We start from the raw sequence: 16,153 nt of genomic DNA on the forward strand, positions 1-16,153 counted from the left end.
AAATACTGTTTGCAGAATATGTTTGGACAATGGTTAGATATTTCAGGACCCTTAAGGAACTTCAACACCAAGTACTGTTCTGCCAGCTGGGGCAGTCAGCAGGGCCGGATTTTGTGAGGAGGCGCCCCAAAGCCGCAGTGTCGGCCGATTCTTGTGTGCCCGTCCGCCACATGGTCCTAGCGCTGGCACCACATGGCCTAGCACCAGCACAGCCCGGAACCTCCCCACACAAGCGCGAGCATGCTTTCAAGCATCCGAGCACTGGAGAGCTTTGAGTCCCCAGAGCTCCTTAGGGAAGCGGCTGGGCGGATGCCACCCCTAACGTTTTGCCGCCCTAGGTCCGGGCCTTTGTGGCCTCGCCACAAATCCGGGCCTGGCAGTCAGGCGTGCGCAAAGGTTTAGTAGCATTTTAGATTTGACAGCTTTTTCCTTTTTCTATTTTTATTTTTATTTCTTAAAAAAATCCTGTTTTGCAATTTCATTCTTAAATTTCGTTTTAGGGGATTTTTTATCATAGTTCCAGTTGTGTATTTTCCGAAAAATTTGCAGTTTCGAGGATCGTTTCAGTATTTTTCAGATATTTTTCAGATTTAAAAAAAAATTTGCATTTCTTGAGATTTATTATGCCTTGAAGCTCCAAAAAGCTTGAATCCAAAAATACTCCAGCTAAATACTGTTGAGGTCAAGTAGAAGTCAATGGCTGAAGTCCTTTTAACCATTTGAAGATGTTTTTAGCCTTCATGATTTTCAGGGTTTGTTTGGTGGTTTGCACTGGAAAACTCAATAAATTCAAGTTTTTCCCTTGGATTGCATTCATTCAAGTTTTTAACATTTGAGGTTTTTATAAATAAGCAAACAATTGAGTTTTGAGTTTATTCACAAAACGCGATATTTGATAAATAACCCCCTAAATGTTAGTTTATTACAGATCTCAAAGCAAAACCTTCTGAAATAACACAAGGTAGTATATATATCCAGTCGGTGTGTTTGGTCCTGCGAAATGATTCTCTCCAGAAATGAGGTCACTGGTTTCTTATTAATCCCATCAGCCATGGTTGGAAGAGCAGTTCAGATAACTTCAACAGACATGTTGGTGGTTTGTTAAGAGATTCTTTAAATATGTGTTAATCTTGTTTGGATTTGCCGAGCAGAGAGTTAATTACATGCCATTGCACATGAAAGATGATATAAAGGACAAAATGACAGAACGTGCACTAACTGCATTGAACCGCATCATGGAAATTTGTTTACTCGGGAGAATTGGACAAGCTGTTTTCTAGAGTCAAGATAAATTACACAATTGGCCAAACTGATAGTTTTCTAGCTCCTTGGAACCTGCACTGAATACAGCCAAATCACTGCAATCACAAGATCACCCAACAAATCACACACTTTATACTATTCTATGAAAGTGACTGGAGAAACCACTGGTCCTGCACAATCCCAGTAAGAATGACACATAAATCATTAAGTGAGGTAGCCTTTAATTTTTAGGCTTTAAGACTGCCCTTATTTTACATAGCAATATGGCACCCCAGGAGATTAATCACCAGCAATAAATCTCTGCTTCTACAACTAGTCTCCTGTAATATTTTTCTTATAGTCAATAATGTTAATCGCTGGTGGTAACATTCATGTGTCACTTCAGTCTCCCAGAATAGCCTCATGAGGAAACTTCAAGCGATTTTGGGAGACTGAAACAACACGTTGGTTTTACCAGCAGCGATTCACATTATAACCTATGGGGAAAGCTTTTACAGGAGATTAGTCACCCAGCAGAAGCAGATATATTGCTGGCGATTAATGTCCTGGTGTGCCATTGCATTTGACATTCTGTTGCAGTTATGTTTCAGTAGTGTAAACACTACTGCAACTTCCAAAAATATAAATGTAGTTTTTTTTCCCCGCATGTATCCAGGTCACCTTCTCCGCACAGCATAATATGGGACATGGTCACTTCAAACAGAATGAAACATTTCAAATGGCTGCCTTATAGGCCAACTATCCAGTTTGCTTTGCAGCCCAGATGTGTTAAAACAACTAAATGATTTCAAATCAAACCTGTACTTATTCATTTTAATCTACTTTCAGATCACAGGTCTGCCAGTATATTCTTCTGATGCTTACCCCACCATGCTTGTTTGATTTATGACCATCCATTTAATTTCCAGATATGGAACATGGTTGAAGAGAGGCATGATAAGTTAAAAAAAACAGCACCTTTTGAGTCCTTATACAATGTATTGCAATACACAGAAAAAAATAGTATCAGAAAGCTAGTAATTGTGGTGTGTACTTCAGCAGTGTTATCAACCAAGGATGATAAAATCCATATATAGCGTAAAGGGGTTGTTCACCTTCAAACAACTAGTTGGTTTCAGATAGATCACCAGAAATAAAGACTTTTTCCAATGACTTTCTATTTTCTATGTGGGACGGTTTTTCTAATATTGAAGTGTAAAGTGTCATTTCTTTCCTTCTGAAGCAGCTCTGGGAGGGGGGTTGCTGATCCTGTAAACTGTTCTAAATGGATACATTTAGTTGATACATTTCTTATCTTTGTCCCTGCTGAGCAGAATCTCTGGGTTTCATTACAGGCAGCTGTTAGAATTGATACAATAGTTGCTAATACTCCAGAGATGCTGCTGAGAAATGTATCAACTAAATGTTGCTAATACTCCAGAGTCTGCACCTGAATTACTGCCAGACTCAAACACCAGAGACATGAACATTCACCTTTAAACTTAGATTTTGGAAAAAAACGTAAAAAAGAAATAATGGAAAGTAATTGAAAAAAAGTCTTTATTTCTGGGGAACAATCTAAAAACAACTGAATTATAAAAAGTGTTTGGAAGGTGAACAAACCCTTTAATGATCCTGCTCAAGCACAAAGTTTCTAAATACTCTCAGAACAATTGTAAACCTAAAAAACGAAACCTTTATTCAAATACCAAGAAATTATATTCACAACTATTAGTTGAGGTCTGACGGATGTCAGAAAAAACAAAAATTATTTTAGAAAAGAAAAAGAAACCCCACCAATTGTTATGATTCTAAAATTGGCCAGAAATACTGCAACGTGATTTATTACACTTGTTTACTGACAACAATTCATAGAGAATTGTAATAGAATTAATAAAGTGCTAGTGCTGCTATAAATTCATCCATAATTAGAAAAATTCATGGATTTAAGTAAAGTGCTGTGCAATAAATTAGAATATTAGACCCCAAAGAAAAAAATCAATTAAAAATATATACTAAAAAATAAATATATATAATAAATATATATAAAAATAAAAACGCTGACGTACGTTTCGCTGAATAGCTTTGTCAAGGCGAGACAAAGCTATTCAGCGAAACGTACGTCGGCGTTTTTAGTGATCCTCTTGTGGTCAAATTGAATTTTTGCTAAATCGATCTATAGGAAATATTTGGGCTGGGTTTTTCAACGGAAGTGGGGGCAAGAGAGCTCGGGGTCTAATCCTTCTTTATTCTATACAACCTCTTACAATCTTCCTTCCTTTCTAAGGGACCGACGGTTTGTGGCTTTTTAGGGATACCTAGCCTCTTAATAACACTTAGGGCAAGTTAAATACCAAGGCCACAGCCCCGGTTACCCTGTCCTGCCTTATCTTTGTGGTGTCCCAGGCTTTAGAAAAAATCAGGCAGTTAGTTTATGGGACAACTCCACCATCTATTTTTTCTATTTTCTGTAATCTAAATTTATGGATTGTGACTTCAATTGCTAACCCACTACCTAAAGTTGGTCATTTTTCTATATATATTTTTAATTGATTTTTTTCTTTGGGGTCTAATATTCTAATTTATTGCACAGCACTTTACTTAAATCCATGAATTTTTCTAATTATGGATGAATTTATAGCAGCACTAGCACTTTATTAATTCTATTACAATTCTCTATGAATTGTTGTCAGTAAACAAGTGTAATAAATCACGTTGCAGTATTTCTGGCCAATTTTAGAATCATAACAATTGGTGGGGTTTCTTTTTCTTTTCTAAAATAACTCTCAGAACAATATTTGGGACTCCTGAGTAGCACCTTTGTAGCATTCTAATACATTCAAGTTCAGTAATAATTGTGTATGTAATGTCATGTTTGATTAATAACTTTGAAAAAACATACAGAATGAGAATGACAAAGAATAGCACACATCTGATATGAAGCTGATACAAGGAGCAAACCTTTCTGGAGCTACAGAAAGCCCCAAATTCCCTGAATGTGTGCTCTAGTACACACACACACACACACACACCAATATATACACTAAGGGGCTTATTTATCAAAATCCAAAAACATCAGAGTATTTTCTGAATACGACTCCAACCACATCTGCACAGGTTTTTTCCCCTTATTTATCAAAACGTTTTACAGAAAATTTCCTGTATAGGAAAAAATAGTGAAACAAATCGAATCAGAAATTTTTTTCTGATTTTCTGAAAACTCATTTTTTTGCCTGAAAAACCACAAAAATCTTTGGATTTCACGCAGATCAGAATATATCTTCGGGACTTCTCTTGACTTAAATACAAACTGAGCAGGTCTTAGATGTGGATTTTCGGATTCAGACTTTTCCATCCTAGTGGTATAATAAATCCCCAAAAATGTGAGTTTTTGGCACATGGACTTTACTAAATAACCCCCTAATTCGAGATTTTAGTATCACCATAGCAATGGATATTCTGCTTGTCCAAGAAAACATCCAAGCCCCTCCTAAAGGCATTAACAATATTCTGCTTGTCCGAGAAAACATTCAAGCACCTCCTAAAGGCATTAACAGAATGAGCCATTCCAACATCATCCAGCAGCGCATTCTGCAACCTCACTGTCCACAATGTGAAAAACCACCTACGCTGTTTCAAATGAAAGTTCTTTTCCTCGTTATTGGAAAAAAATATTTGGATATTTGTCTATAATGTCCTCTAACATAAATAGTAATCATGTCCCCTTGCAAGTGTCTTTTTTTCAGAGAAAACAACCTAAACCTTGACAGTCTATCCTCATAATTGAAGTCTTCCATTCCTCTAACAAGTTTAGTTGCACAACTCTGCACTCTCTCCAGTTCATTAATATCCTTCTCAAGGTCTGGAGCCCCAACCTGCACTATATATTCAAGATGAGGCCTTACCAGGGACCTATAAAGAGGCAAAATTATGTTTTCATACCTTGAGTTAATGCACTGTTTATGCAAGATAGTATTTTATTTGCTTTAATAGCCACAGAATGGCACTGCCTGGAATTAGACAACTTGTTATCTATAAAAATCCTCAGATACGTCTTAATTAAGGAAACCCCCAACACACTGCCATTTAGTTTACAACTTGCATTTGTATTATTTTTGCCAAAGTTCATAACATTACTTTCAATGCCCACCTCCAGGTCAGAAATAAACAAGTTGAAAAGCAAAGGACCAAGTACAGGGCCCTGCAGTACTCCACTAACTACACTTGTCCAATTAGGAAATGGTCTATTTACCACCACGCTTTGTAATCTATCCTTTAGCCAGTTCTCTGTCCAAGTACAAATACTATGTTCCAGGCCAACATTCAGTAAAGTAACTAGAGGGGGGCGGGCCCTGGGGCGGAACGTGCAGCCACCCCCCCCGCCCCCCTCCGTACGTGATTTTTTTCAGTGCGCATCAGCGGCTTCAAGCGGTGTGCGCACTGCCGGGGGGCCCTGAGGGGGTGTGGGCCCTGGCCCAATCGCACCCCCTGCTCCCCCGGTAGTTCCGCCACTGCCAACATTGCTTAATTTAACCAGTAAACTTCTTTGTGGCGCTGTATCAAATGCTTTAGCAAAGTCCAAGTAGATTACATTTGCTGCCATCCTAGAGTCAAGGTCCCTACTTACCTTCTCATAAATTATTCTGGCAAGATCTGTTACACATAAAACCATGCTGGCCCAAACTCATAATATTATTATTTGCAATGAAGTCAAGTATCTTATCCCTTAATACCCCTTTGAAAAGCTTTCCTACCACCGACGTCAGACTAACCCGTCCTATAGTTTTAAAGCTGAGAACGGGATCCCTTTTTGAATAGCGGCACCACATTAGCAATTTGCCAATCTCTTTGCACCATGGCAGACTTCAATGAATCCTGAAAAATTAAGAAGAGGTTTGGCAATCACAAAGCTTAGCCCGTTTTGTACCCTAGGGTGAATACCTACCAGTCCCGGACCTTTGTTTATCTTTACATATTCTAATCTCTTTTGAATTTCCTCTTGCATCAACCATGTATCATTAGTTGTATTACTAGAACTTGGACTATTAAGAACAATACTTATGTACAGGTTTAGAAAAAGTTATGGCTCAGTACATGCATGAACTATGGATCAGGGAAACCTAGGTTCCATTGCTGTTTAATTTAATGAAAGCAATGTGTACTGCCCTGTAAATCACTGGAGTCTGGCATCTACAGAACAATATACAGTAAGAGCAATGGGTACTGCATATATAGTGGTTATACAGAAAAAATTGAGTCTGCAGAACAAAAACAGAACAAAAACAAATCTAAGTGTCCCATAATCTGCATCCCTGACTAAACTTACACATATATCTGCATCTACATATAAATAATGCTACCGTTATTTACAGTGCCTTACACTGTGAATGTATACACAAAATCATTTATTGAACTGAATATCAGCCAGCCATAATCACAAAACCCTTGTGTCCACCCATATACCCAAATTTCTGACAGTGATGAGACCTCATTAGAAAGAAAGAGGAAGTTCTGTGGTGTCCAGTTAGTGTGGATCTTGTGGTCATCTGCATTAATCAGTTAATCTTCATAAATATTTCAACAGATCCTCCTAACACCATCATTGTGAGCTGTAAATTGACATGAACCTCCAGACAAAGACAATGAGCACTCAACCCATTATCAATATATTAATGATTGAGACATTTCTTGCTTTAAGCTACCAGAAAACACCCTCCCCTTTAGGGTCAGGCCACACAGGGCGTTTTGGGGAGATTTGGTCAACTAGCGACTAATCGGCTTGTTTTTGCGCCGACCAATCTGCCCAAACGCCTTCCCTGACTCTGTGCCTGCTAAAATGAAAAACGCAGGGGCAAATCGTTTTCTGAAGTCGCCCGAAGTTTCCTTGTGAGGATCACAAAATGTTTAGATGACGGGCTGGCACAAAACTAGACCGCAGCCGATTGTCTGCTGTTTAGTATGTATTTAAAGAGGTAGTACCTATATGAAATGTGTAAGGCTGTTACCTTTTGTGCACAATGTAAGGATTGTTAAACCTCTTTCAAATACATAACAAAACAGCAAACAGAGGTCCAAAACACCTTACATTGCGCAAAAAAGATAACTGCCTTACGCATTTCGTGCCTACATGGCACAATGATTAAGTGCAGCAGCAAACATTCAACTGTGATCTAGTTTTGTGCCAGCCTGTCATCTAAATATTGAACTCATAATTCTTGTCATGCCTGCTCTTTCCCTGTGTGGTGCCCAAGAGCACTGGACATAGCACAAATAAAGAAGCATGTCTTTACAGGTTAGAAAGCATTACTGGCTACAATCTGGCACTATACCGTCTCTACAGATTACCAATGTTCTCAGACATATAGACATGAGACCCTGCCAAGGGACAAAAACATTTTTAGCACTTTAAAGTTTTTCAGTCATAAAAAAATAACATTTCTATCACAGTAAAAAAATTACATTAAAGAAATAAAATACAATGGTTTAGAAGAGCTATTCATCATTTTACCTCCATTTATATGGTTTGCTGAATTTTGCTTTAGAATTGCTAACAATACCAGTCCTACAGACTTTGTGGCTTTGTGGTACCTTTGTGGTAACCCAAGCACACATCAATAAAAATACAATATTTTTTTTTAACAAAGCTCAATGAATATCTCAGGGAGAAAAAATTATAACTGGCCTAGCCACCCCACTACACAACAAGGACAAATGCAAATGAAAACCCACGCTCAAATAAGAATCAACTGGCTCTTGTGAATAGTTTAAGGAAATGTAGACAAAATAGTATACAAAATGTGGGAATGAATAATTAATTTGTGTGTATTATAGAAAATAAAGGAACAACAGTTTTAGAACATTATTTTTTCTGTCTTTTTCTGTCTATGCTTGAGGAAGGCAAAGAAAAAAAAAGTTATACAATAACAGGACAAGGACAGGAGCAAACATTAGGAACCACTGTTGCTTGGAAACAGGTTATCTTTGTTTGAGACTGGCATTCAGAGCTTGATATAATAATGTCATTTTCAAGGTGGAAACAGCAGTCTATAAACCCTGCAATAAATATTAGACCTTTATTTAGCTATTCAGACTTTGAGGTTTTCAGATTTTTTTTCCAAGAATATTTAAAAAATTATTAAAAAGTAATTAAAAAAATTGTTTTCGTATTTTTAAATAAAAATCATAATCTGACTAGTCCCTGGATCAAAACTCAACAGTCATCTACTTTACGGTTAACTGAATATAGAGGTATTGAATAGTCAATAAGGGGATTATTTATCAAAATCCGAATTTATCTCATTATTTTCTGAAATATAATCCGACAAATCTGCACGGGTTATTTCCCCTTATTTATGAATACATTTTCCCTAAAAATTCCAGTGCGGGAAATAAAATGACAAAATCCTACAAAAATTCGAACATTTTTTGGATTGTCCTCCCAAAAACTCAGATTATTTTGGATTTTTTGCCCGAAAAACACAAAATATTTGGATTTTTACATGAAACCCAGTGCAGATTAGGATTTCTTCAAGACTTTCCCATTAATTTATATACAACCTCGGCAGGTCTGAGATGCTGGATTTTCGTATTCTGACTATTTCCTTCCTCGGGGGAAAATAAATCATAAAAAATTTTGTTTTTGGCATTTGGACTTATAATAAATAAATAAATAAATAAATAAAAAAATGCCCCCTTAGTGTTTTGACACACTGAGCCTGGCATTAGCAATATCTCAGTAACAATGAAAAAAAAGAGAATTCATTTTCAAAACTGGTCAGCTAAGAACTCTGAGTAAATTTCAATTATTTTTTTAGGTTTAGGTCCCTTTTAAAAATGTCTGGCAGAAATGTTGGTTAAACATATATTTAGTCTGTATCCTGCTTTACCCATTTCTTAATAATGGGTATTAAGTAACAAAATGAATTTATTGAACCAGAGTTGTGCTGTATTTAATAAGCACCTACACAGACAATTTGTTTTGAACTCCATTCTATATAGAGGTTTCACAAAGTTTAATTTGCTTCTTATTACAGAACATTTCTAGCTTTTTAATGGTAATAGTTCTAGTCAAAGCCACCATCAAGTGCTCAGTCTCAGCAGTGGGGCACAGAAAAGATGCATACTACAGATGGTCTAGATTTGGGAGACAGGGCAAGGCTTGCCATTGAATGGATGGCTTTGTGGCTGAATGAGCATTAAAGGGTATGACTGGGTGGATCAGCGACATGCTCTATTTAGACCAAATAAGTAGTATGGAGCCTCGGGATTTCTGAAAATGCAAATTAACCTTCTAAATGTGTGGCCTACCTGCACTAATGTCTGGCTTATTTCCCCAACAAACATAAGTTCTGTGACCTCCATGGGCCAGTTTTGTTATAATAAAAGGGTGGTATTTGGTATCTGGAATGTTTAGGACAAGGGTTAAATAAATACCAGTCTTCCTATATTTTTGATTTTCTTCCCTTTTAAAGGGGACCTGTCACCCAGACATAAAAAGCTGTATAATAAAATTACTTTTTAAATAAAGCATGAAGCCATTTGTTTTTACTCAAAAAACCATACCCATTATAAACTCATTTAAAAATCTCAGCTGTCAATCATATATTGCCTGCCCCTCCTCTATGCAAGAGGCATAGAGGCTGAGCAAGCAATGACTTTTGCTTTCCATTCTGCACTTCCTTTATGCTACTGCACTACTCACATTACCCTTCTCTCCTCACCATCTAATTAGTTAGCCAGTGCAAGGGCATGGTCATCTTGAATTCTAAGACTATAAGAAACAATATTTAAATCATTTATAATGTAAGTGAAGTTTATTTTGCTTGACTAACATCATAAAATAGGATTTGGAATTATTTCTTAGGGTGACAAGTCCCATTTAACAATGACATCAATTATAATGTTTACCTGCTTAGAAGGTAAACCTAGCCCCTCAAAAGAGCAAATGACCAACAATACTATAATTTTGCTGCACTATTGCTCAAACTTGTGTCCAATGTTTTGCTTTGGTTTTTTTTACCAGCTGGTTATTTACTGTATATTTGTAAAAGGGGAGGGGAACATAAACAGTTTACTCAAAGGCATACCTGCACGTGGATTATACAGGTCAAAATATATAATTATCTTCCCTAGTTAATTAATTTGCAAAGGGATTCATAAGATCACGATCTTTAAAAAGGTCACATTTAAAAACAAAAGGGATTTTAGTGCTTTTGCTAGCAGTAGACAAACACTCTATTCATATGCAGTTTGATGCACTGGGCTTTCTTTAGCTGTTGGGAAATGAGATTGAGACCGTAACAGGTCTGGTTGGGCAGACCCACGTTTGACTCAAACTCACATAAATCCCCTTTTGAACCCAGTGCAGGGTGCTTTCAGGAAAGCTTACCAGGAACCCTATGCATGCTACATAACCTAGAAGTGGCATCAGTATGAACTAGAAAGGATGTCATTCTAGAGTGCAAATCAAGGGTACAGCACAAGTACACAACCTGATGCAGGACTCAAGGCTGAAGAAGAACTTGGGTACTCATGAAATACAAGCACTAATGACAAAGGGATCTAAGTGGGTTCTGGGAGTAGTATGTCAGAACCACAAGCTCAACAATGCAGAATTAGATTAAAACTGTGGTCATAGCAACTCTGGTTTAGCTGCTATACCCCACTGTTCCTAACTAGAATTGCAGTTCTGTAGGGAGGGTCCAAGACAGTTACTCTTATTTATACTGTCTAAAGATGTATTTCTTTACATGGGGTATTTTAACACTTTTTGAAGTATTTAAAGAGTCACTAGCATCTGTGTTTTCTACCTATAATGATATTAACATAATCTATAATGCTCTGTCCTTTTGCCCCCCACTCTACTGTTTAGAGCATGGAGATGGACAAAGGCTGTCCCATGAAAGTATCAGCTTGCAGTTATGATCACAGCAATTTTATGAGGAGGTGAATGAGATGCACTGCCAATGAACTCCCCCTAATAAATAATCCTACAGTTGTTTTAAAGGGATTGTTCACCTTCCAAACACTTTTTTCAATTCAGTTGTTTTTAGATTTTTCCCCAGAAATAAAGACTTATTTCAATTACTTTCCATTATTTGTTTTTTACTGTTTTTACAAAATCTAAGTTTAGAGTTGAATGTTTGTCTCTGGTGTTTGAGTCTGGCAGCTCAGTAATTCAGGTGCAGACTATAAACTGTTACAATTTTGCAACATTTAGTTGATACATTTCTCAGCAGCATCTCTGGAGTATTAGCAACTATTGTATCAATTCTAACAGCTGTCTGTACTGAAACCCAGAGATTCTTCTCAGCAGGGACAAAGATAAGAAATGTATCAACTAAATGTATCTATTTAGAACAGTTTACAGCATCGGCGAAAAAAATTACACTTTCTATTTCAAAATTAGAAAATAGAAAGTCATTGGAAGAAGTCATTATTTCTGGTGATCTGAAAACAACTAGTTGTTTGAAGGTGAACAACCCCTTTAATGGCAAATGGCCACAGGTTATTACGTTTACTGAGTTTGTTTGACATTTGCTTAATGCAAATGCTGAACACCAGAATAACATCAAAAGGGGAAGTATTGTTAGGATATCTACCTTTTTTCCCTTCTAGTAACCATCACATAAAGCATTATTTCTACTGGTTGGGCAATAAAATACCACACAGGTGTCAAAAGAAGCCCAAGCTGTTTCAGACTACATTGTTCTATATGCAAAGTACAAAAAGAATAAAATGATGCAGTTGCATTATCATGAACTGAAACTGTACATTAGCGGCAGCCTACAGGCTTTTTCAGCAACAAACCAGTTACTATAAATAAATGTCCCCAGTATGTAGTAATGAACCATTCCATTTCAACAGCCCGGCTGGAATATAAATTAAAGTCAACTTTAAACAGAAGTGGCCAAAGAAAGTTTGCACAGGATAAGGTACATCCCAAAATCTGTAGAAAATGATAATGTGCTCATTTTCTATCAGCGGGTACATGGGGTGTTTGAATAAGGGGCTATGTGTCAGAGGGGACCCCAAGAAACACAAAGAAGGGATTCTTGGGTCATGAGCGAACACTGGAATGATGGGGTGTGGCTGGGGTGGATTATGGGCCTAATGTGTGTGGGCCACATTTTATTTCCATTGATGCCCAATTCTACTTGTTGCCAGGGCCCACCACACAGGTGGCACAGGTGATAGGTGCACTAATAATCAGATTCCTATGTGGGCAAAGGCCTTGCTAACCTAGTAGCATGGAATCCCATCATTCAGTAACGTAACTATAGAAAGCACAGACCCTGTGGCTGCAGGGGGGGTTGGGCAGTGACACAAGGGGCCCATGAGGAGGGAAAGTCATGGGTGGTCTGCAATTTAGTGCATAAAATCCATGCAATGCATACAAAATTACATTTGACAATTTCGCATGCACTACAACCCACTTGTGATTTTTTGTAGGGCAAAAAAAATTGCAGGAGGACCTAGACACCCCCAACTTATGCTATTGCCATACTGATTGCAGAGTGAAGGCCCTTTATGCTAACTGTATAAACAACATCTATTTATGGTCCCTTGAGATGCTGATCTATAGTCCTTTATATAGAAAGTTTTAGCTAAAGCAAGATTTACACAAGAAGAGGAATGTTTTGTGAAAATAAATAAAGGTACAGGTATAGGTATAGGATCTGTTATCTGGAATGCATTGGGACCAGAGGTTTTCTGTAACATTCATCACCATAACTCAGTTCTGCTAAGAGCGACTTAAACATTAAATAAACCCAGTAGCATTGCTTTGTCATAAATATTAATTCATGCAGTTTTGGCTAGTACAAGGTTCTATCTTATTTTCACAGAAGTTACTTGTAAAAATTAAAGTTATTTACTTAAATTTGAATGTATGTGGTGTCTTTCTTGTAATTTGGAGCTTTCTGGATAAGTGATCCCATACCTGAACATGTTTAGATAAAATAAGTGAAACATGAATCTCTTGGTGACTTTGCAACTTTGGCTCCACCACTGCTAAAATATATGAAGTAATTATTATTATTATTAATATAATTATTATTATATGAATAACACAGTAAATGCATTATGGAAACAAACACAATATGAAAATACTGATCCAGCTATTTCTAGCAAACAATTTGCTTTGTGTTGTAAGTTCGGAAAAGCACAGCAAAATTTTACTATGGAAAAAAAGCAATATTTGTGTGTGTGCGTCACAACCATGCAAAAATGTAGTTAAAAAGTTAGAAAGTTTTCTTTGTACTAAGTCCCAGTGAGTGTGGTACACACACATATATATATTTGCAAAGGAATAATATGCCTTTTTTTAAATAATGCAATATTGCTTCTGTTGTCTAAGTTATGAAATTCCATGATATCAATTCCTCCCCCCACCACCCAGAAAAATTTACAGTCTTTCTCCCAATGACATGTCCACTTGCATGGTATTAATGGCGAGTGTAACAAGAATTAAATCAACAAATAAGCATTTACAGTAACATCAGCAAAGCTTGTCTCAGCCGGCCCTATTACAATATCACAGTGAGTAGCGACAAATGATCATCATATGTACAGGGTTAAAGGTTGGAGTATACATTGCTTGCATAACCCCAACTAGATTAAGTTCTTTGGGAAGGTATTAGCGGATTTTTACAGACTGGGAGATTGTATTGACTCTATGTCCAATATATTGATTTGCAATGTCTTCCCTTTAAAATAACTGTAAAACTAACCCAATACAGTATGATACTACAGCTGCTATGTCATACTGGAAAACTACTGATGGGTGAGTGGCCAATGCCAGCTGAGCACCGACTGGCCAGATCCCATGGAAAAATGTATGACTTTCCTGAGATATCTATTAGGCTGCTTCAAGGTACCTAATTGTTAAACTGTCAGCTACCTCACTTACCAAGTTCTTTTGAGCCTTGGCTTTCACTGGCCAATTCTCCCATTTTTACCAGGGCATCAAAGTAGCCTTTTGCTGCAAATGTTACACCTAAAAAAGAAAAGAAACTAAAGTGAACAAAATAATTGTACATTTTAATCAACAAAGCAACACTGATTTCTATCATTATATATATATATATATATATATATATATATATATATATATATATACATACATACATACATACACACACATACATACATACATAGATACAGCTTGTAAGACTGCTGCACACACCTCAAACGGAGATAATGCCCTAGTGCCAACAGAACATATATATATAAATTTGTAAGAAAAAGGCTGTTGCACTTTTTGCGAAAAAAGTATTTTATTTAGATCGACATTTCGACCCAAACAAACAAACAGTTTAACCCACATATTTATATCCATACATGTGCACACCCCCCACAGGCCGCCCCTACCACAAAGTGCCCAATATCAGGCCAAGAAATCCCATGATCCACGCATAGACTGTGATTCGTGCTGCCATCTAAAGGTGAAATACAGAAATATCCAGAATATGTAGTGTTAAAATCATATATCCAATAATTAAAAACAATGTTACCGTTCATCCAAATAAGATACATAAGAACAATATTCATTTAGACCCTTGGGGGAAACAGTATTAAGCTTTCTGATCCAAGAGGTTTCTTTCTGTAACATTAGGCGACACCGGTCACCACCTCTTCTAGGGATAGGGATGGTATCTCTACCCATGAACCAGAAAGTGTGAGGACTATGACCTTTTTCCAGATAGTGTTTGTATAGGGGAATATCACTTTGTCCCTTTTCAAATGCTGCCCTTAATGATATGCTGTGGTTTCCCATACGTTCTTGAATGGTAATTTGTGCTTTGCCTACGTAGGTCAGCCCGCAAGGGCATACTATAATATAAACTAAATGTGTAGTGGTGCATATTATGCGATGTCTAATCTCTATGGGTCTACCTATGTGGGTGATAGAATATATGCCCATATATTTATACAGGTTGTACAACCGGCACATTTATAACATGATTCTTGACTGGTGCCAATCGTAAAGGAGCTACATTGTAACATTTCAAGGGATCTGTGGGCATCAAAATGTCCTTTTAAATCCCCACATAGGTTTTTATTTTAAAGTATCCGGTAAGCCGATGTTACTTGTCAAAATAGACCAGTTTTTATTGACACACACGAGGCCCGACCTAAGGACCTTTTACCACTGTTTGAATGACAGCACTCCCTGGCAACCTTCAGTCTGATATGGTTGCTGGGAGATGAACTTTAGCAGCAACTGAATGGCTGCCAATACGCATATAAAGATACTACTAGTTGCTGTAAAGGTGCTCTATAATCTCCTTATTTCTCTGCTATATGTATCTATTTTTTGGCACTTTTGTTGCCCGCAACCGTTGCTTTGTGTGCCCCGCCATGATTAAAGCCATGGGCAGTTACTCCAATTTGGAAAGCACAAAGGCAGGCCTGCCTAAGTGACCTTGTAAATCACATGCTGTGTGGCTAAACATTGTATTTCACAAAACTACAAAAAGCTGCTTTGCTTTATTCTTATATTTCAATTTCCTTTTCTGCATGCCTGGCAGCCCTTATTTTTTCAAACTTGAAAGACTCCATAGAACATACACCACCACATCCTTAACCAGGATCAACGACTAATAATGTATAACTTAACCTTTCACTGTTACAATTAAAAATAACATGGGCCAAATCATTCATATTGGATAAAACAACAAAAGAAAATGTTGTAGGTGAATGAGGGAAATGTAACTGCATGAGTCTCATCCACGTATGAGGGGTGGATCTGGGAGACTTTCTTCCAGAAGAAGAACCTTGGTGGACGAATGGGTGGGACCCATGATTGCTATGAGGAATAGCAATGTGCAGAGTGTCAATTAGTTAGGCCAGGTCAGCAATTCTGTTGCACCAGTGAGCTTATTTAATACTTGAGGCTTAAGCATACCCT

The 16,153-nt window shown here is 37.3% G+C and overlaps 1 protein-coding gene across 11 annotated transcripts in view; it reads right to left on the reverse strand.

Annotated features, from left to right (window-relative positions):
• The window catches only part of baiap2.L (BAI1-associated protein 2 L homeolog), a 156,479-nt gene that overhangs the window by 72,916 nt on the left and 67,410 nt on the right, over nt 1–16,153 (reverse strand). For all 11 annotated transcript variants that reach the window (XM_041577338.1, XM_041577341.1, XM_041577345.1 and 8 more), the window contains one exon: nt 14,153–14,239. In XM_041577338.1, the coding sequence (XP_041433272.1) occupies nt 14,153–14,239 (87 nt within the window). The remainder of the gene's footprint in view (nt 1–14,152; nt 14,240–16,153) is intronic.

This window comes from Xenopus laevis, chromosome 9_10L (assembly GCF_017654675.1).
Source record: "Xenopus laevis strain J_2021 chromosome 9_10L, Xenopus_laevis_v10.1, whole genome shotgun sequence".
NCBI lineage: Eukaryota > Metazoa > Chordata > Amphibia > Anura > Pipidae > Xenopus > Xenopus laevis.